We start from the raw sequence: 27124 nt of genomic DNA on the forward strand, positions 1-27124 counted from the left end.
ACTTTTTCTTAATTTCTTAAAAAATCTAGTAATTGGGGGTACCTGGGTAGCTCAGTTGGTTAAACTGAGATTTCATCTCAGGTCATGATCTTGCAGTTTGTAGGATCAAGCCCCACATTGGGCTCTACGCTGACAATGAACAGAGCCTGCTTGGGATTCTCTCTCTCCTTCTCTCTCTGTGCCCCTCCCCTGTTCATACTCTCTCTCTCAAAATAAATAAATAACATTAAAAAAAAATCTAGTAATTGTGCAATGATGTAGGTGGAACTAAGAGAGTATATAATGCTAAGTGAAATAAGTCAGAGAAAGACAAATACCTACACATGATTTCACTCATATGTGGACTTAAAAAAAAAACAAAAACAAAACCATGGAGGGGAAAAAGAGAGGCAAACCAAGAAATAGACTCTTAACTACAGAGAACAAATTGATGGTTACCAGAGGGGAGCTGGGTGTGGGAATGGGAGAAACAAGTGATGGATATTAAGGAGTACACTTGTGAGAAACATTGGGTGTTGTATGGAAGTGGTGAATCACTAAACTGTACACTTGAAACTAATATTACATTGTATGTTAACTAACTGGATTTAAATAAAAACTAAAAAAAAAAAAATCGAGTAATTGCTTAAAGCAAGAGGTAATAAAGTATTATGTGGTTTGTAAGGTAAGAAATATGACAACAATTGCACAAACGGCTAGAGATAACTAAAATTACACTATTATAAGCCTTTTACATTGTACAAGTAGTAATATAATATCAATCATAAGTTATATAGTCTTAAGTGAGAAATTCAGGATATAGATGATAATCAGAGCAGTCACTAAAAAAATTAAAGAGGGATAGCTTAAAAAAAAAATCCAACAGAACAGACTATAAAACCTAAAATTTACTCTATTAAAGGCAGGAAAGGAGGAAAAAAGGAAATTAGGATAAATAAGAAACATATAGCAAGGTGACAGACTTAAGTCCAACCATATCAGTAATCATATTAAATGTAAATACACTAAACACTGCATTTTTTTTTAATTTTTATTTTTTTATTTTTTTTTTTCAATGTTTATTTATTTTTGGGACAGAGAGAGACAGAGCATGAACGGGGGAGGGGCAGAGAAAGAGGGAGACACAGAATCGGAAACAGGCTCCAGGCTCTGAGCCATCAGCCCAGAGCCCGACGCGGGGCTCGAACTCACGGACCGCAAGATCGTGACCTGGCTGAAGTCGGACGCTTAACCGACTGCGCCACCCAGGCGCCCCTAAACACTGCATTTAAAAAGCAAAGATTATCAGACTGGATAACAATAGTTAAGACGCAAGAATATGCTGCTTGTAAGAAATACTTTATTTTTTTTTTTATTATTTATTTTGATAGAAAGCATGAGTGGGGGAGGGACAGAGGGGAGAGAGAGAGAGAGAGAGAGAGAGAGAGAGAGAGAGAGAGAGAGAGAATCTCAAGCAGGCTCCACACGGTCAGCGCAGAGCCTGATGTGGTGCTCGAACTCACAAACTGTGAGACCATGACCTGAGCTGAAGCTGGATTCTTAACTGAGCTACCCAGGCATCCCGAGAAACACACTTTAAATACAGACACAGACAGGACTGAAAAGTAAAGAAGAGAGGAAGATCTATTATGCAAATACTAATCACAGAAGGCTGGAGTGAATATGTTAATATTTAAAAAGTAGAAAACCAAGCAAGAGACAGAAGCTGGCACTCAAGAAGCAGCAGATATGTGAAAACTAATCCTGATGTGACAGAACTGGTGTTGAGAATATGTGAATAAACTAATGACCCTTGAGACTAAAGTATGAATGAATGCAAAGCATAAGAGGATACATAATAAATTATTTTACTTATAAATTTTATCTGATCTTACAATATTCCCTACAAACATATCTGCATATAAACTGGAGATTATTTTCAATGACTTGGTGTTAGATAGCATAGTGGTTATAGAACCGGTATTTAAAAGAGATCTAGCACTATTTCTACCCTTAAAACTCCCACTTTTGGAGAAAAAGTAAAAGTTCTATATGACCAAAATTTTTTTCTATCACTTTATAAATATTAAAAATTGTGGCTAAACTGAAAATATACCAAGAAAGGGGGTATAAAACCTATCAGTATCCATTAGATTAATTCTGTGTAAAGTTCAGTTTGAGTTAACCTGCAGGATAGTCTCTCTACTCTGCTGCCTCCATAAGAATCTGTTCTCTCATTATTTTGCTGCTAGACTTGTTAAAAGAGAAATTTAGACTGATTGTCTACTGAATTTGGTCCTTAATTTCTTGTAATCTGGCTTCTGTATCTACCACGTGGATGTAGTTCTAACTGTTGTCTTAAGGGTTATTAAATTTATTAGCCTCCACATCTTTTAAAGATTCCTTATTTTCCTTGGCCTCTGAAATGCAGGATATGGCAGAATGGGATATCAACTCTGAGCTGCCTGACAGCACCACCACACGTCATGCTTCCCTTTTTACTATTTGTGACTTGTGCTTTCCAGCCTTCATATCTCTGTTCTTAACTTGTTCTCATTTCTGCACAACTCAATCTTCCCCAACCTTCAAGGTTCCCCAACCTCCATGGTTACAACCAGATGAAATGATGTCTCCCTCCTTTGACTTGAATAAGCACTTTTCTTATTCCTCTCTCAACATACTCGTAAGGTAGAAAGTGATCAATCATGTCCTTAATTATACATGAACAGTTCTCTTAATGATTAGTAAAAAGGCCAACAATATTTTTTGAAATACTGTCCACTAGTACCACTAGGCAATTATCAATGTGCTGTAGCCCAACAGAAAGGCTACATTATTTCAAAAGGAACATTCTCTCTCACCTGATATATTCCTCTTTATTTTCTTCTGTCACAAGAATATTGCCACCATTAGGTTTCAAATCATGACTCTTGATTTCACCTAAAATTTCTTTATCGACAGAGAAGTACATTTCCAAACCACATTCCTCAATATTGTTTTCTCTGCACAAATGAAATTAACATTATTTGTTATACAAATTCAATCATATAAAAAGTATTTAAGTAAAGGATTGTGTTCTTCAATAATCACTATAAAACTATACCATCAAAATAATAAGAAAACTGGAAAGATTATGCTCTAAATCATCACATTTTTGCCTAAGATCTTGGGTACATTCTGCAAAATTTATCATATTGAATAATGAGACAAGTCTAATACAGATTATTTAAATTCAGTAAACCAATTACAAGCTTTCAGTTGAGGTAAGTTATCAGCACCATAATGAAAGCATATAGACTCTATTTTGATAAATTAAATGGAAACAAACTTACTTAACCCAGATGAGAGAATTGTAAAATTCTGGATCAATAGATTCTAAATCCTTGAGTCCAACTGGTTTGTTCAATATACGCTTATAGAATGGCAAAGAAAAACCTGTGTCTATGAATTTCCCATGGAACAAAGCCTATATAAGAAGAAAATAATACCATTTATGATAATTTTATAATAGAACGTTAGATTAATTCTTCACTTAAAGCTCCCTTGTCATCTATTAGGGCACATTTTTGGGAAAAGGGCAAATGTAACAAACTAATCTTAAAAAATGTCTTAGTGATGAGAAAATTCCAAATGAGAGAGTTAAAGAAATAATGCTTTAGTATTGTTGAATTAGCAAAGTAAACACAGTTCTCTATCTGTACTTACCATGGCAATAAACCTGCCAATAAAACGAAAATATTTCAGGTGATCTGGATTGATGTAAGAAGCAGGATTAATCTGCAGGCAGTAGTTATCCTTTCCTGCATATTCAAACAGGCAATACATGGGGTTCAACACCTCGTGTGACAAAAGAAAGAACCACTCTCTGAAAACAAAAGAAAATTTAGGGTGAAAAAAACCATGCCAAGAAATCAAAGAGCAGAGCTACAAAGTTCTCAGGAATCTACATTCCTCAGCTGGTGACAGTTTCCTAATTCCTTGTTGATTTTTACTGCTTCATTTCAAACATCCATTTTAGAGAGAGGATATTTACACACTACATATTATTATATTTCAAAGAATCTAAGACATCATCGACTTAAAAGACATCATTACTTGATGAACCACTAAAAATTTTTCTAATTATAATTGTATTACACAGCCCAATGTCAGAGACATTAAATATGAAAATGTTAGTCTTAGAATCAATGAAATACTATATAGAGTCGTTTAAAATTCACTATTAACCCATGTCGTTGGAGCAGCTGAAAGAAGTCTACTAGTACTCCCACCTGTTCCTAAACCTCATGGTGTTCCTCAAGTGCCACAGCTCTCTAAATCTTAGATAAATATGGAAAAACTTCCAATTTCACAAAGACAATAAAACACTTAATTCAAGACACTCATTCGTTAGAAAAATGCTCTGAGAAGCTCTAATTCAAGTGTTGTGAAAATACCAACCAATATTAACGTAAGATTATAGTGACTATGTAACTTGGATGGGCCTAATAGAACAGTAGGCAGAATCCATTTGGGACAATACAGGTGTGTTTGAGATTTCTTTTCCTGTAGGAAAGTTCATGGCCTCTGATGATAATGCTACTTCTACTTATTAACACTATTTGATTTTCTAATTAAGAATAAATGATTGCCCTCCTCCTGAAATAGCTTTAACTTGCACAAAATTAAATGTTTCTACTCATTTATTATTTCCCAGTGATTACTTCACACATTTTTAAATGTGAACTTTAATATATTCATAAATAAGAACTACTAAAATGTAGCCATCATTCAGTAAACATACAAAAACAGAGGGTCTGAACTAAGTCATTAATAAACACTATTTTTACTCTTCACAATAATCCTAGAAAAGTAGATATGACTATTCTCATTTTAAAGATGAAGATACTTGCCCTAGGTTGTACTACTAAGTGCAGAAAAAGGATTCAAATCCAGTTTTGACTCCAAGTCCTTGCTTTCCACACTGCCACTGCTATACAGATATTTAACCTGATGTGCTAGATTGTTATGGAATAAGCAAAGGAATTTCTTACTTGAGTCAATCTTCTAGGGTTTGATTAGAAGCTCCAATATTAAGAGAGCTGAATTTAAAAATTTTAACTATCTTACATAGCCCTCTGTATTCTTAAAACAAATATATTAATCTCAGTTGGGAACTGAAGGGCCATTATCTGTATCAGTAATCTGTGATGGGGAAAATAACCTGATTGCTACAGGACCTTGTATGCTCTGTGGAACAGACATGAAGTGCTAGACTGAACACTGGCTTCTGGTTTGATGATTCAAAGCTTATTTCTAGAGCTTAGTTATAAGCCTTAGGTGAGTCTCTAAACTTCATTATTACTTGTAAAATTCTATCTCACAGGGTTATCCTGAGGATTAAAATGAATGATGTGGGGGAAATCAACTTGCAGCACCTTAGAAAGTGCTGAATTAGCATTTGCTGAAATTCTATAGCTACAGCATAATAAAGGTACAATAATTTGCTACATTTCGTTTTCCTGAAATATAAGATTGAGAAAATACTTGCAAGCAAAGTGTAATGATACCTTTGGAAGAAAGGAACTAAGTTCTGAGTATTCATATTATCACTACCTTGCTACACCTCCATAATCTAAACCTTCTTCTCCTGGAAAAATCACCCACAAACGTCTTCGCAGATCTTGGGGATTGAAGCTCATTATCTACAAAACAATAAAGTAAAAGAATTGGTAAAAGCAGTTGTTGACACACCATTCCACCACTTCCAGGTTTGAAATGTTCTTCATTATAGGTAACCTAAATTCCCCACGGCATAGAAGGATGTTTGTGATCTAGTCAATACCACATATACAGAAAATACATTAAAGTTTTATGTTTTATGTATTATACACCTCTATACTTTAATATACTTTATAGATACAGAGCGTGAACGCACAGGTAAGTGGGGGAGGGACAAAGAAAGAGGGAGACACAAAATCTGAAGCAGGCTCCAGGCTCTGAGTTGTCAGCACAGAGCCCGATGTGGGGCTCGAACCCACGGACTGCAAGATCGTGACCTGGGCCAAAGTCAGATGCTTAACCGACTGAGCCACCCAGGCTCCCCTAAAAAATCTTACTTTTGACTTACAAAGTTGCTTCTGTCACTTGCTTAGAGCAGAGTAACCATGGGCATGGTCCTTTGTTAGGTCATTTGAGTGGGAAAAACCACTTGGTTTGGTTAAGTTTGGGTTTGTTTTATAGCTAAAAGGTACACGTTAGCAACTGGCTAACCTGGAAATGAAAACCAGTGGCTGAAGAAAGAATATAGTTAACTTTGGAAATGGAAACTTATAAATACCTGGAAAAATACTCAAATTCTGTGTCCTACTATAGTGGTTAATAAGATCATCTTCATATTTGAAGGGCAGCACCATTACTGAACTATAATGAATAGATAGATCATTTGGGTTTTTTCTTTGTAAAACTATGTAATTACTTGACTAAAATTGGGCCAACAGAACATTATAAGTATTACTCTTAGAATAAAAGTAACCGGACCTGGACAAAAAGAGGATTTAATGTCTCTATTTTATGAAAGTAGAATGAACTCTTACATTTAAATATCCAGAGAGGCTCAGTAAGTAACCTGCTTATGCCAGCCAGGGCTCAGTTCCCACAAAACATATACATTAGTTACATGAATTCATATCCCACTAAAAAAAAAAAAATCCCTGATGTAGCAAAAAAATTCAATGCTTATGACAAATATTCTACAAATAGTATATTCGCTATATAGCACTGCAAATGAAAGATATTAAAGGTTAAAACATTTCTTTTTATTGGTTTGTTTCTTGCTCCCTTGGGCTATTCCTTGTCCCTGTGGCTGCTCCCCCAAACCTATGGCTGTTACTGATTTCTCTTGTTATTCCCCCAAATCTAAGACTGTTCCCCTGGAAATTCTGGTTGTTCTTTTTGTCCTGTGTCTGATACCTGAAGACTTGCTGTTCCCTGGAAAAACTACTTTTAAGTAGTAACCTTTAATAAATGACTAATATTAAAAAATTTTTTTAAATAAAAAAATTTTCCCCCATGAGCAAAAACACTACTGCAAAACAACTTTACCACTTAGAAAGAACATTTGTTGCTAATTTTGCTATCAGATTTGTCTTTCTTCCAAAGCAATCAAATTTTTCTCAAATATTTGACATTTATTTGATGGATGTCAAATCTAGGGTGACAATTTTATTTTATTTTTAAGTGTTTATTTATTTTGAGAGACAGAGAGAGCATGAGCAGCGGAGGGGCAGAGAGAGAGGGAGAGAGATCCTAAGCAGGCTCCATGCTGCCAGTGCAGAGCTCTGTGTGGAGCCTGAACACATGTACCATGAAATCCTGACCTGAACCGAAATCAAAAGTTGGATGCTTAACTGACTGAGCCTTTCAGGTGTTCCTATAGTGACAATTTTAAACAACTGTTTAGTACCACCTGGTCTGTCATTCTGCAATAGTCTTTAGGTTTCAAAAGTCAAAAAATTAAGGGACATTTAACCATTTAAAACATTTAAAGACGTTTTGCATCTTTTTAACACTACAATAGTAAGTTATGTTCCAAGAAACCAGCCCACCAGAGATTGACTACACAGTTGTTATGAATATGAAAATCAGAAGTAGGTAATGACTAGGCTGGGGAATGGCCTTGGAAACCTACATCAGATCAAGAGAATCATTCATAATTCTCGAAATGCTCTTAGTCAAGCTCTGCTGCTAAAAAGTTATCTGCTCCCACTTAGGAGGATGCCAATTGGCTTTACCCTTCAATGTTAATTATTGAGGTTCCATTAGGAAATGTACATTACTGTTTCTGAAACCAAGTAGCCAGGTATCTCAGCCAATCTGTCAACCATCTCAGATAATCTCTTTTCCCTCTGCATTCATTTTGAAGCTGTAACTGCCACAATTATCACATGGACTTGATAATAAAAAATTATGTCCAGGAGTGCCTGGGTGGCTCAGTCAGTTAAGCACTTGACTCTGGATTTCGGCTCAGGTCATGAACTCGTGGTCTGTGAGTTTGAGCCCTGTGTTGTGTTCTGTACTGACAGCATGGAGCCTGCTTGGAAATCTCTCTCTCCCTTTCTCTCTGCCCCTCCCCCACTTGTGCTCACTAGCTTGCTCTCTCTCCTCTCACAATAAATAAATAAACATTAAAAAAATCACATCCATATCTGGCTATAAAATTAGGACTAAGTAGGTGTTTGTGTTTTAAGATAGTTTTTCATTGGTCATTTTAATCTTCCTTACAACCAAATCACTTAACATTTATTTGCAGTTGGTGTTAAGTTGCAAAATAAAAGTAAGAGTAAATTAACTTGGGTTCTGAGGGCAATAAAAAAATTTGTTGACTACTTCTGAAAAAATACTTTTTATTTTGGTATTGTAACCAAAGACCAATTTCTTTCCTACATAAAAAATGATTTTTAATTATGAATAACAAATGCATACTGTAAAAATATACAAAACAGATGAACATAAGGGAAGGGAAGCAAAAATAATATAAAAACGGGGAAGGGGACAAAAACATAAGAAACTCTTAAATATGGAGAATAAACAGAGGGTTACTGGAGGGGTTGTAGGAGGGAGGAGGGGCTAAATGGGTAAGGGGAATTAAGGAATCTACTCCTGAAATCATTGTTGCACTACATGCTAATTTGGATATACATTAAAAAAATTAAAATTAAAAAAACAAAAAAACAAAGTCTTCTCCCCTCTTCCTTTCTACCCATCCAATAATGTTCATATGGATATTTCCAGACTTTTTGTCTACCAAAAGCCTATTTTCTTACTCAAATATCTATTTCAAACCAAACACATAGCTTAAAGACCTGAAACTCATCGCTTGAAATTACTCTGACATTTCGGGGGCGCCTGGGTGGCTCAGTGGTTAAGAATTGAACTCTGACTCAGGTCATGATCTCATGGTTCATGAGTTCAAACCCCACCTGGGCTCTGTGCTGACAGCTCAGAGCCTGGAGCCTGCTTCGGATTCTATGTCTCCTTCTCTCTCTGCCCCTCCCCTACTCTCTCTCTCAAAAATAAATAAACATTATATTTTGGGGTGCCTGGGTGGCTCAGTTGGTTGAGCGTCTGACTTCAGCTCAGGTCATGATCTCACAGTTTGTGGGTTCGAGCCCCGTGTCAGGCTCTGTGCTGACTGCTTGCTCAGAGCCTGGAGCCTGCTTTGGATTCTGTGTCTCCTTCTCTCTCTGCCCCTCCCCTGCTCATGCTTTGTCTCACTCTGTCTCTCAAAAATAAATAAATGTTATGAGGCGCCTGGGTGGCTCAGTCGGTTGAGCGTCCGACTTCAGCTCAGGTCACAATCTCGCGGTCTGTGAGTTCGAGCCCCGCGTCAGGCTCTGGGCTGATGGCTCAGAGCCTGGAGCCTGCTTCTGATTCTGTGTCTCCCTCTCTCTCTGCCCCTCCCCCGTTCATGCTCTGTCTCTCTCTGTCTCAAAAATAAATAAATGTTAAAAAAAAAAAAAATTAAAAAAAAAATGTTAAAAAAAAAAAAAAAAAGAAATTACTCTGACATTTCAAAAGTACAGGACATATACACATACATATCTATCTACATGTTCCTAAATCTTAAGTACTAATGCAGCTGGCAATACTTAATTTAAGGACTCCAATTCAAAAAGTTCAAACTATTTAGATTTGGAACCAAAAGTGGCTCTGGGCTGGCAGCGATGGGGCAAACCCTCAAGTGGATAAAAACCAGTACCTGCTAGGGGCACCTGGGTGGCTCAGTTGGTTAAGCGACCGACTTTGACTCAGGTCATGATCTCATGGGTTAGGAGTTCAAGCCCGACATCGGGCTCTGTGCTGACAGCCCAGAGCCTGGAGCCTGCTTCGGATTCTGTGTCTCCCCCTCTCTCTGTCCCTCCCCTGATTGCACTTTCTGTCTCTCTCAAAAATAAACATTAAACAATTTAAAAATGAACAAACAAAAAAACAGTACCTGCTGAAAGGAATCTTCAAACAATGTTTTTCTTGTCACTGTAATCTTTATGTGCTGTGGCATTGCCAGTTGCTGAAACATAAGAATGACTTAAGTCAACTCTCACCTTAAAATGGCCTATCGAAAAACTAAAAGGGTAAAGTTTTATTTACTTTTTATCTTTGTTTACAGAAAAAAGACTATGAATATGAATTTATTTCAATAATGTTTAACCATGCATTTGTGAGTATTCATGCTAATTAAGATCATTTAATAAGTAAGAAATAAAAGAAAAGATCTCAGATGCAGTGCTTAATGGGTCAAATAAATATTTTCAAAAAGCTAATTTAGATTATTCTTGCTTGTATAGCCCCTGTTAATTACAAGTTTGAAGTTTATAAATATTCATTATAGTAACACTTTGACTAGTACATTTTAAGATCCCATAAAGAAATCATTAATTCAGCAAGTATTTATTTATATATCAGAAAGAATTGACCATACCCAGGAAAAATAGAATGTAACGAAATAGAATGTAATGAAATCATTGTTGCACTATATGCTAACTAATTTGGATATAAATTTTAAAAAATTAAAATTAAAAAAACAAAAAAACAAAGTCTTCTCCCCTCTTAATTATATATATCAAAATCATTTATATCAAATGTTAAATATGAAAGGGGATGGTTACAATCTATAAATCACAAAATGTTTTAACTCATTTGTTTGAAGATTGCTGCCATCTGAAAATTATGGATACTGAAAGGAGAACAGTTTTTTTACTCAAACTGTTTCAAATTTATTCTTCTGGACAACAGAAGCTACAAATAATCTGATAAATCTATTTCTTTGCCCTAAAAATAGAGAAGAGAGATTCCAATGCTTCCTATTTTCCCAGTTCTTCTAGGAGTTAATTATTTTCACAATCACTGTGTAATGTAAGCAACATAACAAAGAAAAGGGGGTATAGAAAAGTTCTGAAACTAACCTGACACCAGAACCGGAAATACTGAACCTTTGCCTTGAAGTCCCGTACGTAGGCTATCTGTGGTCCATTGTCTCTGAGGAGGAATGTTAATATGACATACATATATAGCAGCTTGTAAGATGATATATTGAAGGAAAGCAAAATACCACACCCCTTCAGTACCGAGTCAAATATAAAAATAACGTAGCACAGCATACTCTTAACACCACCTTAAAAAAAAAAAAATTCCCAGGACTAGTTTTAAGAAAGAGACAGAAATTCAGATCTTTTTAAACACATTGTTGTGGGATTTTCTTTTATATAGAGAAAAATCCAACAGGACTAAGTAAAGGAGGTTGTATCTGGGAAAGTCGCCTGTCCCCAAATCCCTTCTTTCCTTTGTCCTTAAATCAGACTCCTGGTATCTACCTGGGCAGACTGCTACCTAGAATAAAGACACATTTCCCAGAATGGTTGTGTGACTTAACTATGGCTAAAGAACTGTAAATGTTATATAGGACTTCTAGGAAGGCTCTTTTACAGAGAGCAAAGAAAGCTGGAAAGGGATTTTTTTCTCGCTCCAGTTTGTTCTTCCTCCATATTCCAGCCTGCAATGCGACTATGATAGCTGAAGTTTTAGCAGCTATCACACACTATGAGGTAACCTTGAGAAAAGAGCCCACGGTGTGGAATGGTAGAACACAAAGAAAGAAGCCTAGATCACTAATGACACCATGGAGCTTCCAAGCAAGCCCTAGAATTCTTTTAATTTCATTTTCTAAATGTTCAAAGTAGAAATACTTGATTCTAGGGGCACCTGATGGCTCAGTTGGTAGAGCATGTGACTTTTGATCTTGGGGTTGTGAGTTTGATCCCCACACTAGGTGTAACATTACCTAAAAATAAAATCTTAAAAAAAAAATACAACTGATTTTGTCTATTGACTTTGTATCCAGTAACACTATTAAATTCACTTACTAGTTCTACTAGTTTTTTCTAGATTCCTTATGATTTTCTAGGTACACAGTTATGCTATCTCTATGAAAAAAAAAACAGCTTTACTTCTTCCTTTCTAATCTATATATCTTTAAAAAAATTGTTTTTTAATGTTTATTTTTGAGAGACATAGGGGCAGAGCATGAATGGGGGAGGGGCAGACATAGACTCCAAAGCAGGCTCCAGGCTCTGAGCTGTCAGCACAGAGCCTGACATGGGCTCAAACTCATGAACTGCGAGATCATGACCTTAGCTGAAGCTGGACACTCAACCGAGTGAGCCACCTAGGTGCCCCCTATCTATCTTTAAAAAATATGTATTTACTTATTTAAAAAAATTTTTTTAAATGTTTACTTATTTTTGAGAGACAGAGAGACAGAGCATGAGTGGGGGAGGAGCAGAGAGAGAGGGAGACACAGAATCCAAAGCAGGCTCCAGGCTCTGAGCTGTCAGCACAGAGCCCGACATGGGGCTCGAACTCACCAGCTGTGAGATCATGACCTAAGCCAAAGTCGGACACCCAACTGACTGAGCCACCCAGCCGCACCCCCCCCAAAATTTTACTTATATGGGGCGCCTGGGTGGCTCAGTTGGTAAAGCATCCGACTCTTGATTTCACCTCATGTCATGATCTCAGGGTTCATGAGTTCGAGCCCCAACTGGGCTCTGCGCTGACAGTATGGAGCCTGCTTGGGATTCTCTCTCTCTGCCCCAACCCTGCTCACGTGTGCACTCTCTCAAAATAAATAAATAAACTTTAAAAAATAATTCTTAAAAAAAATGTTTACTTATGTATTTTCGGGGGTGGGGGGAAGAGAGAGAGAGGGAGAGAATCCCAAGCAGGCTCCCCGCTCAGTGCAGAGCACGACACCAGGCTCAATGAGCCAAAATCAAGTTGGATGCTTAATTGACTAAGCCATCCAGGTGCCCTCAATCTATCTTGTATTTCTTTCTCTTAATTCATAGAACTACCAATTCAATGGTGAAAGCAGTAGTGATAGTAGCTATTGTCTTATTCTTGCTCTTAAGAGGTATTTTATCATTGAGATGATGTATCAAAGTTTCCAAGGCAGCTGAGAGTTTATCATAAACTGGCATTTTATTTTCCCAAGTGCTTTCTTGAAATGATGATTTTTCTCCTTTAATATGTTTATGTAGTGAATTATATCGATTGGTTTTTGTATATTAAACCAATCTTGCTATCCTGGAATAAATTTGATATGATAATGTAATATCCTTTTTATAGTTTGCTGGATTTAATTTGCCATTATTTTGTTAAAGATTTTTATACCTATGTTCATAGAAATATTAGCCAGTAATTTTTTTATACTATTCTTGTTTGATTTTGCCATCAGGACTTATAGGAGCCTCATAAAATGAGTTGGGAAGTGTTCCAATTGCTTATATTTTATGAAAAAAATTGAATAGGATTGATATTATTTATTACTCATAGTTTTGATAAAATTTACCAGTGGAAGCCATCTAGCTCAGACCTTTCTTTGTGGGAAACTGTTTAATTATGAATTCAATTTCTTTACTAGATATAGGGTTATTTAGATTTACTATTTCTTCTTGTGTTCATTTTGGTAACTTGTATCTTTCCAGGCATTTGCCCATTTGACCTAAAATATCTAATTTCTTGGCATAAAGTTGTTGAAGTACACACTTTGTTATCTTTCAATGTGTGTAGGATAGGTAGTGATGTCCTTCTTTCACTTTCATATTAGTAATTTATGGTTTTTTTTCATCCTCAGGTGTACTAGGGGTTACTGATATTATTTTTTAATGTTTATATATTTATTTGAGAAAGTAGGGGAGGACCAGAGAGAGAGGGAGAGAGAATCCCAAGCAGGCTCTCTGCTGTCAGTACAGAGCCTGAACACGTGGCTCACACTCGTGAACCATGAGATTATGACCTGAGCAGAAACCAAGAGTTGGACACCCAACCAACTGAGCCACGCAGGCATCCTGGGATTATTATTAATCTTCTCCAAGATCCAACTTGTAGCTCTGACTTCTCTACTGTTTCGTTTTCATTTCATTAATATCTGCTTTTATGCTTATTTCCTTTCTTGTGCTTATTTGGGGCTTAAATTTTTTTTCTAGATTCTTAAGGTGAAAGCAGTGATCACTGATTTTATACCTTTCTTATTTATAATCTAATCCTATATAAAGCAATATATTTTCCTCTGAGGATGATTTTTTTTAAATGTTTTTATTTTTTATTTTTGAGACAGAGAGAGACAGAGCATGAGCAGGGGAGGGGCAGAGAGAGAGGGAGACACAGAATCCAAAGCAGGCTCCAGGCTCTGAGCTGTCAGCACGGAGCCTGACGCACGGCTCGAACTCACGGAGTGTGAGATCATGACCTGAGCTGAAGTCAGACGCTTAACCGACTAAACCACCCAGGCACCCTGAGGATGATTTTTTTTAAACCCCATAAATTGTGATATGTTGTGTTTTTATTATCATTAAGTACAATATGTTTTCTAATTTCTCATGACTTCATTGAGCCAAGGATTATTAACAGTGTGCTCAATGATGGAAAGAAATATATTTGTATCCTAAATAAAACACTATGGTTTTATGGTTTTCTGTTATATGTACCCAAACTTAACTGAAACAAAAAATGAATGATACAAAAGTATCTATTATTTACTTAACATATCTAAATAAATTTCAATTTTGTTAATACCCAATTGGCCTGAATTTCTGGTTTTTGCTTTAAACATGAAGGTTTTTAATAAGCAGAAATTATAAAATTAAGAAGTAATGAGAGACTAACTGTGCCCAGAGACACTACAAGAAAACTACTGACCAGTACTTCTTACAAACACTGATGTAAGAGTCCTCAACAAAATATTACCAAACTGAATTCACTAGTATATTAAAAGGATTAATATTTTAATCTCTTTGACCAAGTGGCAAGATTTGCTCTTGGGATACAAGGATGGTTTAACATGTGAAAAATCAATCCTATACAGCATACATTAGTAACAAACACCAAAAAAAAAAAAAAAACAAAAAAAAAAACAAACCCACATGATCATCTCGAGGCAAAAAAACTCCAAAAATCATTTGACAAAATTTAACATCCTTTTATGGTAAAAAATACTCAACAAACTAGGACTAGAAGGAAACTACCTCAATATAAGGGCCATATATGAAAATCCCACAGCTGACATCAAATGAAAGCTTTCCCTCAAAGGTCAGGAACAAGGCAAGGATGCCTGCTTTCCCTTCCATTCAACATAATATTAGAAGTTCTAGCCAGAGTTTCTTGCCCTGAAGAAAGGCAAGGAAAAGAAACAAAAGACATCTAAATTGTAAAGGAAGAAGTAAAATTTATCTTTGTTTGAAGACTGTATAATCTTATATTAAGAAAATCTAAAGATTCCAGACAAAAAAAACTACTAGAGTAGGTACACTGAGCAAAGTAGAATACAAAACAACACAAAAATCAGTTGCATTTCTATACACTATCAATAATCTGAAAAGAAAGTTAAGAAAACCAGTCCATTTACAAATAGCATAAAAAAAAAAAAACCCACTTATGAATAAACTAAACCTAGGAGGTAAAAGACTTGGACACTGGAAAACTACAAAAACATTGGTGAAAGAAATTAAAGAAAACAAATAAATGTAAAGACACCCTATGTTCATGGCTTAGAAGATGTACTACTGTTAAGATGTCAAAACAAACCCAAGAGAACTACAAATTCAATGCAATCTCTATCAAAATCACAGTGACATTTTTTTGCAACAATAGAAAAATCTATCCTAAAATCATATGAAATCTAAAGGGATCCTGAAAAGCCAAAGCAATATCAAAAAAGAACTTGGATGAGTTCAAAATTTAGTAAAACCTATAGTAATCAAAACAATATGGTACTAGGATAAAGACAGACATACTGACCAATGGAATAGAAAGTCCAGAAATAAACTTTTGCGTATACATGGTCAAAAGATTCTTGACAAGGGTGCCAAGACCATTCAATGGGGAAAAAGATGGTCTTTTCAACAAATGGTGTTGGGAAAATTGGATATCTACTTGCTAAAAAAAAGAAGTCAGACCCTTTGCTAACACCATGAATAAAAATTAACTAAAAATGGACCCAAAACCTACATCTAAGAGCTAACACTTTAGTGAATGCACAGAATAGGGAAAATATTTGCAAATGATGTATCTGACAAGGGATTAATAGCCAGAATATAAAGAACTTCTGAAATTCAACAATAAAAAAACCAAACAACCGGATTCAAAAAATGGGCAAAGAAGTTGAATAGACATTTCTTCAAAGAAGATACACAAATATTTGGTCAATCAGCACATGAGCTACTTCATTCCCTGAAGTTGACATTTTTAAAAATCAAGCAAACAGAAAGTAACAACCGTTGGTGTGGATGTGGAAAAACTGGAACCTGTGTGCACTTTTGGTGGCAATGCAAAATGGTGTACCCACTTTGGAAAACAGTCTGGAAGTGCCTCAAAAGAAAAAAAAAACCCAAAATCAAAAACAAACAAACAAACAAAAACCCAGAATTACCATTGACCCAGTAATTCCACTTCTGAATATATACACAAAAGAAGTGAAAGCAATAGCCTGAACAGATTATTTGTACACTCACATTCATTGCTGCATTACTCACATTAGTCAAAAGATGGAAACAACCCAAAAATCCATGAACAGATGGATAAATAAAATGTGGTATACACACATAATAAAATATTATTCTGCATTAAAAAGTAGTGAAATTCTGATACAAACTGTAACGCAGATGAACCCTGGAGACAATACTAAGTGAAATAAGTCAGTCACAAAGCGCGTATACCATATGATTCCACTTATATGAGTAATCAAATTCATAGAGGCAGAAAGTATAACAGTAGTTATCAGGGGCTGAGGGACGAAGAAGACAGGAAAGTTATGGTTTAATGGGTACAGAGTTCCAGTATGGGGTAATAAAAATGTTCTGGAGATGGATGGTATTGATGGTTGTGCAACAAAGTGAATGTACTTTGCCACACACACAAAAATACCTTAAACAAAACACATTAAGCAGAACTAAACACAAAGTTACTTTTCAAAAAAGGAAAAGAAAAAAACAAAGTAACAGGAACTTTTAAGTTAGAGGTAATGGAAATGAAAGAAAGCAGGCATCAGATATCAGGGATTAATTGGTGAGCAGTATTGTACTGATAATTTTTAAATAGTCTTTTTAGTGCTGTGTGAACCGATAACAAATATGAAAGGTCTCTAGGAGAAATTATTCAAGAGGACAATAAAAATACAAAATATTTAGTGGACAATGGCCTGTGGGCAAGCCAACTCACGAAACAGTAAGATTTGCACTTCTTGCTAATTAAAATCTTTATAACAAAATCTCAGTAATCAGTTTTACTTTTAATCTACAATGTTTAGAAAACTTACAGAGCAGATTTTCCAGTGCGGGGATCAATATAGGTGGTTGTTCTTCTGTTGTGGTCCACAAAATATGGAATTCCATCTACTGTGAATCTCATTTCCCAGCCTTCAGGTAAGGGCTTTTCATTTAATTGACTACAAAACGTAGGAAAAAATACAAATAAAAAGTGTTGAAGAGCTGTTTGTTTCCCAAGTACACAAAACAAAAATTACCCATAAATGGAGCATCATTTAGATCATTTAGTCCAGTGTTCCCCGTAGTTTACTAGACTTCTCTAGATATCCTACAAGCATGTTAAACCTGTTAATGGGTTCATGGAACCACTACTCAGTTTTCAGCTATCTAATTAGCCTATATTCCAATAAGCCACCTAAACATCTTTTGGTAACCAAGTTCTGCCCATTCTGCTTTTGAAGCCTCATATTCATTACTGTTTTCAATCCCCAAGAACATCTTTACCTCGGCATTATTCATCTCTCTTCTCAACTTTCACAGCAGCCACCAAACTGGTTTTCCTGCCTCTAGTCTCACTCTGGTCCTACACATACTTCATACTGCTGACAGAATACTAAAACGGAGATCCGATCAAATTTGTTCTCTCCTTAAAGTTATATCCATTGTTCACCGCTAGCAAGGAGCCCTGAACTCCAACACCTGGCACTCACTCTGCCCTCAACATTCCCTTTCAGGTTTAACCCTGCATTCTACCTCCAACTCCCTTTCACAAACCCTGTGGTTTCAGTGTAGTGCTACCCACCATTTCCCTAAATAAGACATGATCAGTCACACCTCCAAGTGAAGCCTTTCCCCTTGTCCAGAATATCTTAATCATCCCTTTGTTAAGGCAACTCAACTGTTCTTTATAAGTATTTCTAACCACTTTGATAACTATCATTAGACTTCGCTTAATCTGTCTAAACTTCAGTTTGTTAAGAACGTCTGTGTAATAAGACTGTAAGAGGAATAAATGAGACAATACAAGTAAAAAATGTTGGCACATAGTAAGCCTTCAAATTGTTAACTATGAGTATTCCTCTTACTACTCATTATCTTTGGGTCTCTCAAAGTACTTCCTTCATACTGCTAGCATAGCATTTATCAACTTTTTCAGTCTGGTAACAACTTCCCACCCTGCAATACCACATGTTTTAAAACAGAAACCAGATTAGAAGGCAACAGTGAATTTTTGTTACACATTAAAATAATCAAACCACTAGCATAACTATTCAAAACTGCTTACTAGTGAACCTAAGAAATTTTTACGTTCTTATTTTTTAGAGAGAGCAAGCACGTGAGTAGGGGAGAGGGGCAGAGGGAGATAGATCCCAAGGAAGCTCTACCCTCAGCATGAAGCCCAATGCGGGGCTTGATCCCATGACCCTAGGATGATGACCTAAGCCGAAATCAAGAGTCATACACGCAACCAATTGAGCCACCAAGGCACCCCAGAAATGTTTACATTTTACAGTATTATACTAGGGGTGCCTGGGTGGCTCAGTCGGTTAAGCATCCAATTTCAGCTCAGGTCATGATCTCATGGTTCATGGGTTTGAGCCGTGCGTTGGGCTCTGTGCTGACAGCTGAGAGCCTGGCACCTGCCTCAGATTCTGTGTCTCCCTCTCTCTCTCTCTCTGCCCATCTCCTGCTCATGCTCTGTCTCTAAAATAAAAAAACATTGAAAAAAATTTTAATATTACACTACAATGGGTAGGGAACCAGTGAACACTTCCTTTGTTGTTTGTGTATTGTCCTATCGGCAGCCAGTCTTTTTTGCTAGTTAGATGTAATAGCTCCAATTTTCTCATCTGTTGGGTTTAGTGAGAGAGAAAAAACTAGAAATGTTCAACTTCTCATCAGAAAGGAAGAAAGGGAGGGGTTGGAGGTATTTAAGCTGACTGGTTTTAGAGAGCCACTATTACTGCAGGATTGTCATTTTCATCAAGTGTACTTCAGAAAAACAAAGGCCGAGAACCACTCTCTAGAACAGTATTTTGTAAACTATGTCAAAGGGTTAAGAACATTTCGCTTTATTCACAGAACTGAATAGAAATGTCAGATAAAATAGACTACCAAGAATTTTTTAAAGGTAACACTTATTTGCTAGAATTATATTTGCAAGATAGGCTCAGTAACAAGTTGTCTTGAAAACACAACAAGCTGGATAGAACTGGGTCATTTGTATTATTTATTAAAATATGATTCTCACTTTAGTTCTAAAACTTTAAAGGTCCAAGGAAGAACAAAATATGGTAGCAAATTACAGAAAGGTTACACGGTCTATTCTGTCCTTCAAGAGAGAATTTTAAAGAGCAATTTAAAATGTTACCTTTGAAATTCTTAATTATTCCTTTTTGGGAAATTGAAATATTTAAGTTAAATATCACAACAATATAAAAAATGTTGATTCGTTAGTATCCAGAAATAGTTTTTCTTAAAACTTTCAGGAAGAGAATGCGTGAAGAATAAATTAGACCAAAAGAGAGATCTGGCCTCTGTGCTCCACTACTGGTGATCTCCAGGCCTCTGGAATGTCCTGCCTGTCATGAGTATCTTTGTTTGCTTGGGAACTGTGAACACCAGACTGTCAACAATGTGATTTATGATGGAGGCTTTGGGACACCCCATATCAGTTTCAACCTCTGGAGTAACTAGAAACCGAAGATACTATATTAGCTCAAACTCTGGGGAAGGGCTGGAGACTAAAGGTTAGCTAAGCAGGCAGTATGTGACGGGAGTCCCAATAAAAACTTTGGATATCAGAGACTAAGGAGATTCCCTGGTTGGCAATACTCCATGCATACTGTTTCACATCAATTCTGGGTGTTTGGAATCCTCTCCCATTCTGCCCTTATATCTCTTCCTTCTGTTGGCCGTAATTTGTACCCTTTGCCTGCAATAAATGTACCTGTGAGTATAACAAGCTTCAGTGAGTTCTAGTCTCTCAAGTGAGTTATCAAACCTGAAAGTGGTTGTGGGAACCCCTGAATTCGTACCCAGTTGGTGTGAAGTAAGAACAATCTCGTGGAGACTGCTCTCTGACTTTATAGAAGTTCCATTTATAGAACCTCAATTCCTTGCAGAGTGGAACCCTCAGGTGGTCTGATAAACGCACATTAGATTTTATTATAAGCTGAACTGTGTCCACCTGCAAATTCCTACATTGAAGTACTAACCCTCAGTACCTCAGAATGTGACCTTATTTGGAAACAGGGTCATTGCAGACATAATTAGTTAAGATGAGATCATACTAGAGTACAGTGGGCCATTATCCAATACGGCTGGTATCCTTATAAAAAGGGGATATTTGGACACTGAGACATGCAGACCTGAAGAATGCTATGTGAAAACTGCAGCTGTGCTGCCACAAACCAAACTATCAGAAACTAGGAGAAGGGTCTGGAACAAATCCTTCTCTAGTACCTTCGGAGGGAGGAAAGCTCTGCCTACACCCTGCTTCCTGGACTATGATACTAACTTCTATTGTTGAAGCCACTTAATTTGTGGTACTTTGTTAAGGCAGCTTTAGCAAACTAATATGTATACTATTAATAATGCTACAAAGAAAAAAGCAAGTATATACACAGTTACCAAAACTTTAAAAAGAAATTCATCTTTGAGATACAAATTTCCAATTATAAAATAAGTCACAGGGATGTCAAGTACAGCAAAGGGAATATAGTCAGTAATGTCGTAATAACTTTGTATGGTGAAGGAAGATAACGAGATTTATTGTGGTAATAATTTCATAATGTATATAAATGTCAAATGACTATGTTCTACACCTGAAACTAAGAGAATATTTTATGTCAACCATACTTCAATAACAGAAGACAAATTTGTAATAATAGTATGTGTCTCTTCATTACTATATTGACTAGCAAGTTCCTGCAATGATCTATGTAAACAGTATTCTGAGATAACTATAACAACTGCAATATGGTATTAAAAACCTAGGATTTCTATGATGGCAAAATTCTAGGCATTGCTAATTCTACTAGGGTTACAGTTTACAATCACAACAGAAGGAGACCCTTGATTTCAGGTAAAGGTTAGTAAAACTGAATCTGTATTTATTCCCTCCTAAGTCACATATTCCCTGAATTGTGTCCAGTGATCCCAGGTTGCAAAACCCTGCTTTAGAATTAGTAATCTAGTCTTACTAATTATAAATAAGAATCTTTGGATACACAGTATATTTATATATACCAGAGAGCTCTTTCCCCTACTCTCAAGAAAGCCACATTCATTACATGAAATCATATAATTTTTTCTCTTTCTAAAGTATATGGGTGAGCAATGTTTAAGAACTTTGGGGAAAGAACACATAACTTGATTTTTCTTATAACTGAGTCAGAAACAGGGTACAATATTTAAGAGGTTATCTATATACTAGTAACTGAAAGTTTCTTACCCTTGACTTCTGGGGTCCTCCCATTGTGTAATACGAGTGTTGTGGTTGACAAAATATACTCTACCATTGCTGTCTGTTCTCTTCTCTTAAAAAAAAAAAAAAAAAAAGTGAAGTGTTAGAGTTGGCATAGTCTTCTACAAAGTAAAATAAAATGTGCTGAATTTGCCCATTTGTCATTGCATGGATTTTGTAGTTAAAATGGGGGCGGGGAGGCACCTGGGTGGCTCAGTCAGTAAAGCGTCTGACTTCAGGCTCAGGTCTGGCTCAGGTCATGATCTCACAGCTCGTGAGTTCAAGCCCCGTGTCAGATTCTGTGATGACAGCTGAGAGCCTGGAGCCTGCTTCAGATTCTGTGTGTGTGTGTGTGTGTGTGTGTGTGTCTCTCTCTGCCCCTCCCCTGCTCATGCTCTGTCTCTCTCTCTCAAAAATAAATAAGCATTAAAAAAAATTTTTTTTTAATTTTTAATGTTTATTTATTTTTGAGAGAAAGTACAAAAGAAGGGAAGGGGCAGAGAGAAAGAATCCCAAGCAGGCTCCACACTCTCAGCACAGAGCTGGACATAGGGCTCTAACTCACAAACTGTGAGATCATGACCTGAGCTGAAACCAAAAGTTGGATGGACACTTAACTGACTAAGCCACCCAGGGGCCCCTGTAGTTTTTAAATCACAACTTTAAAAGATTTGATTTATTCTTTGAGTATTAAATTCATATACTTGCTAGAGTCATAAAAATATCATTACAGCCTAGAAACTGAATAGATTTAATTCACAATGTCCTGTCCCCAGGACCTTTCTGTTCAATCTAACCAAAGGCAGCAAGAATAATTAACGTTTTAACTTTTCATACATGACCTCATTTTATCCTTAACAGTCCCAGGAGTAGACGGTTTCAGTTTATCTGGAAGATAAGGAAACTTGGATAGGTTAAGTGATCTGCCCAAAATCTCAGAACTAAGTAGCAGTGAGAGAATGGAAACTCAGGTCTCTATTCAGGGATTTTTTTTGCATACCCCATCAACTCATTTCTTAAAATAATAATGGTTGGGGGACACAACTTGTTTCTTTGTTAATTGTTAGGCATTATTCAACTAGGGAAGACAGTGTTCCAAAATATACTCTGTTCTTTAATACACTCGGTTTCCAAATCCTACTTTCTACACAAAGGCTGGACAGAGTGCTCAGTTCTTTAATATATTGGCTTTGAAACTGCTACTTCTTTCCCTGTCTGCCTCTTGCTTTATTTAGGATTCTTCTTGTTTTCTTACCCCGTCCTACAAAATTTTCCCTGTATCCCTGAGCTTTCTCATTAGGGCTTAGAAGACATGCAGATATCATTTTCTCTTTTAATAACCAAATAGTTTAAAAAATTTTAAGCTCTGTTGTTTTGAACTATTGACTTCTCTGTTCTATTACTAATTAATTCTTCATCAAAAGATAATTCCTGTACCTGAATTTTTTTTTGATGTCTCAAAATGAATTAAGTGAAGTAGTAAAGAATATAGAATGGATTCCAACATTAAAAAAACATAGTTTCTAAAAAGTTAACAATTTCAAACAAAATTTTAAGATTAATCCCAAGCTGATAAAGCCATTTTTAATTTCATATGGTTTGAAAAATTGATATCTATTTTTCAAGTAACATTTAGGTCCCTTGAATCATTCTCTAAGCAAGTTATTGCAGGACAAATCTTAGGCCTAATTATATAGCTATGTCAAGTTAGTATGTGGTAACTTTTAACTATATCTCCAGCACTAATTTCATGATTTTGAGTAGAGTAAGGATATGTGAGGTTAGAAGGGGTATGCTGGTGAGTATCATGAACCTCATCCTGACATCTCAGGTACTTTCTACATCATTTGAGCCTAAAATGGAAATAGAACCCCAAGTGTGCATAATATACAGACAAACGGGATTCTGCATCTTGTGATACATTGTGAATATTAATACTGGCCTTGCTGCTCATGGCATTTTCAGTGTAAAATGTAACCAACTTTAAGTCTGTCTCTGAAGCAAAAAGAAGCATCCACAGTGCTATAGCTGGCTACACGATAATATTAGTTAATATTCTTGGCAGACATATTAAATTTAAAAATTTTAAATATATTTGCAAAATCTGTACTTTTTTTGTGTTCAAATAATTTTGAAGTAATTTTTTTAAATCTAAAAGTAATACCCTAAGTGTACAGCTGCCATATAAGTTCAGATTTCAGGATGAGCAATTTTCTCTTCAAAAGTTAACATGAGGCAGGATAAATTTAATAGAAAACTGATTTTCTATCTATGTTCTAAGTATACACTGCTGATACCAGCAATTCTTGGAACAAACTGAAAAACAAAATTCAAAAAGGTGGATGCACTTGCAAACTGAAGGCTCATCTGCTTTTAATGAGAGTACTGGGCTGTAGAGTTGATTTCTTCCTTTGTTGAAAGAAGTCACATGATAAACAATACTGAGATTACTGAACATCAAACCTGAATGCAGATCAGAGTACTTCTTGACTTGAATAAAACAGTAAAAAACAGAAGCTTATTGCTGTTCTACATATTCTTTCACAGCAAGTCTCAAAATAAGAAAATATCTTTAGACTTGATGGGTAAAACCAGTTATACAAAGCCCTATTAGACTACATTGTTGAACCAAAGCATTCTTTGTACTCCAGCCTCTTTAGTTTGCATGTATTAAAAATTCTTCACTGTCAGCTTGTGAGGCAGTAATGTCTAGTCCAAGCACAAAAAAGTCTGAAAGGGTGAGGAGGCTGGATTTCAAATACATATTATGTCGGGGCGCCTTGCTCTCTCTCTCAAGATAAAATAATTAAAAAAGTAAAATAAAATAAAATACATATTGTGTCACAAAAATAATGCTGTCAATTTCAGAATGTAAACACAGGCTGTAAGTTGGGGTTTTATTTCCTAGGTCAATCCTGAGGATATGTCAGGTAGAGTTTCATCTGTTACAATATACCAATGTTGTCACTGGTTCCACAAATAAGGCATGTGCCCCAAAGGCAGAGAGTCATGAAGCAGTGTTCTAAGTAACAGGGTGATCATAAACTCATTTAGGAGGAGGGGTATACCTCAATTTCTGAAGTGTGAAACATAAAAATAAGCAGAATGTAAAATAAGCAAGCCAAGATTCTGATAACTTGGGTAACCTGGGATTGGGTCTTTAGAGGCAGTATTTTAGGGAAGTGTTGTTGGCTAAAGTGAAAATGAGAAGGATCCTAGTGATTAAGATAATAATAAATACAAAAGGCACCAACCTGCAGGAAAAGCTTTTTTGAATAAAGGCAACACAGCCAACAATTCATGCTTCTATGGGCAAGGGGCCATTTTTTCCTACAGCTGCTCTCGAGAAGGAGTAAAACGGTCTGTGCTTCTGACAAAAGCTAAATGGGTCATGGTTTATTTGCAATAAAATTAAGAGGATAACACATGACCTTCAGATATATCTTTTCAGTGCATCAATTTCTCCTCTGTAACATGGACATATGACAATTCTAGAAATAAAGCTGGGAAAATCATCCATGTGTAGGAATGCAATCTGACAGGTCTAGTTCAATATGCTTCATAAAGGCAACATCCCCTTTTCTAAAGTACTTCATACCAACCATGTATTCTCCACTCTGAAACTCACACACAAGACTCCTTATCATACTGCCAGGCTTTGGTGAAACAGAAATTCACAGTTCACTTTCATATGCCCTCCCTTTGTTACACGATAATAGCAATAACAATTATAAGTATGATCTATTACATTTTTTATCTGCCTCACAAGAGTGCTAAAGATAAATAACTCTAAGAGCAATGGGGCTTCTCACAGTATTCAGTATCATTTACTGTCCAGATTCATGTGATGTTGACACATCATTTTTTTTCTCCATTCCTCAATAAAGTAATGCTAGAGCAATGTATTTTAAAGGCCAGTGCCTCCCAACAAGACTATCTAGAAATATTAATTTTGGAATTTAGTCCCCAAATTATGAAATATCTGTGGCTCTTAAAGATAAAACTTCAAGTAGTTCCATAAATGGGTTTGCTGTTTTCTACTTTCTAAACTCTCTTCAGCTTCCATGCAAAACTATGAAGCCATGTTTATTCTGGAACCTTGCTACTATGCTATGACTTATATAATACTATAAAACAAAATTGGTAGAGTAGGCCCATCTTAAAATCTATTAACAAAGTTGAATTAATAGAACATGCCATGTCCACCAGCGCAAGGCACAATGTCACCAGCATAAGATGTTCCCTTTTTCACTTTCTTTCAAGATTACATCAACTCACCCGCTCTGAACAGTTTTTATTTTTTTAGTTTATTTTGTGAAAGAGAGAAAGCACACGCGTGCATGCACACACACGCACGCACAGGTGGGGGAGAGAGAATCCCAAGCAGACTCCCTGCTGTCAGTGCAGGGGCTTGATACCATCATGAGATCATGACCTGAGCCGAAATGAAGAGTCGGACGCTCAACAGACTGAGCCACCCAGGCACCCATGAACAGTGTTTTAGAAGCATAAATGTGGTCAAAATATTTAAGCTTTTTATTTTGAGATAATTATTACAGGATGTTGCATAAATCATTCCAAGAATCTCACAGATCCTTCACCAGTTTTTCCCCATGGTAAGATCTTATACAACCATAGTACGCTATCGAAATCAGGAAACTGACACTGGTATGTTACTGTTAACTCTAGAGTTTATTCCATTTTCACCAATTTTTAAGTTGAATTCATTAATACGAATGTATAGTTCTGTGCACTTTTAACCCATATATATAGACTTGTGTAATTACTACCATGATTAAGATACAGAACTATTTCACCACCATGTAAGAACTACTTATATTCTTAACTCCTGTATTTGTACCCACCTACAACTGGCTCTGGCTCCTGACAACTACTAATCTGCTTTCCACTTGTGTAATTTTGTCATTTTGAAAATATTACATAAAATGAATCATACAGTATGTAATCTTTTAAGATTGAGTTTTTTTCACTAAGCATAATGCCCTTGAGGTCCATTCAGATTGCTGTATCAATAATCCATTTCTTTTTATTGCTAAGTGAGCAAAATATTTTCAACCTTTAAAAGAGTAAAATAATTCTGAATTCCAATATAAGTTAATTATAATAAGAAAGTCAACTTGAACTTTAATGCCTTTTTGGGCAATTTAATACCCACTTGGCACTCTGAATTAAACTAACACACCCAAAAAGCCTCCAGACATTCACTCAGGCAAGAACAGGCTATCATCCATAAATAACTGATTTTTAAAATGACCAAATGCAATTAAAAAGAATCATGTCACTTACCCCATCCAGGAGGCAGGGGACCAAGGGGATCAAATTCTTTATTTTGCGATGTAGTAAACAAATCCTGATT

The 27124-nt window shown here is 36.1% G+C and overlaps 1 protein-coding gene across 4 annotated transcripts in view; it reads right to left on the reverse strand.

Annotated features, from left to right (window-relative positions):
* The window catches only part of ITCH (itchy E3 ubiquitin protein ligase), a 142936-nt gene that overhangs the window by 14007 nt on the left and 101805 nt on the right, over positions 1–27124 (reverse strand). For all 4 annotated transcript variants that reach the window (XM_045443679.1, XM_045443680.1, XM_045443682.1 and 1 more), the window contains 9 exons: positions 27055–27124; positions 21736–21820; positions 17330–17458; positions 10923–10995; positions 9956–10027; positions 5575–5663; positions 3685–3844; positions 3312–3445; positions 2841–2981 (listed from right to left, as the gene is read on the reverse strand). In XM_045443679.1, the coding sequence (XP_045299635.1) occupies positions 2841–2981; positions 3312–3445; positions 3685–3844; positions 5575–5663; positions 9956–10027; positions 10923–10995; positions 17330–17458; positions 21736–21820; positions 27055–27124 (953 nt within the window). The remainder of the gene's footprint in view (positions 1–2840; positions 2982–3311; positions 3446–3684; positions 3845–5574; positions 5664–9955; positions 10028–10922; positions 10996–17329; positions 17459–21735; positions 21821–27054) is intronic.

This window comes from Leopardus geoffroyi, chromosome A3, assembly GCF_018350155.1.
Source record: "Leopardus geoffroyi isolate Oge1 chromosome A3, O.geoffroyi_Oge1_pat1.0, whole genome shotgun sequence".
Taxonomy (NCBI): Eukaryota; Metazoa; Chordata; class Mammalia; order Carnivora; family Felidae; genus Leopardus; species Leopardus geoffroyi.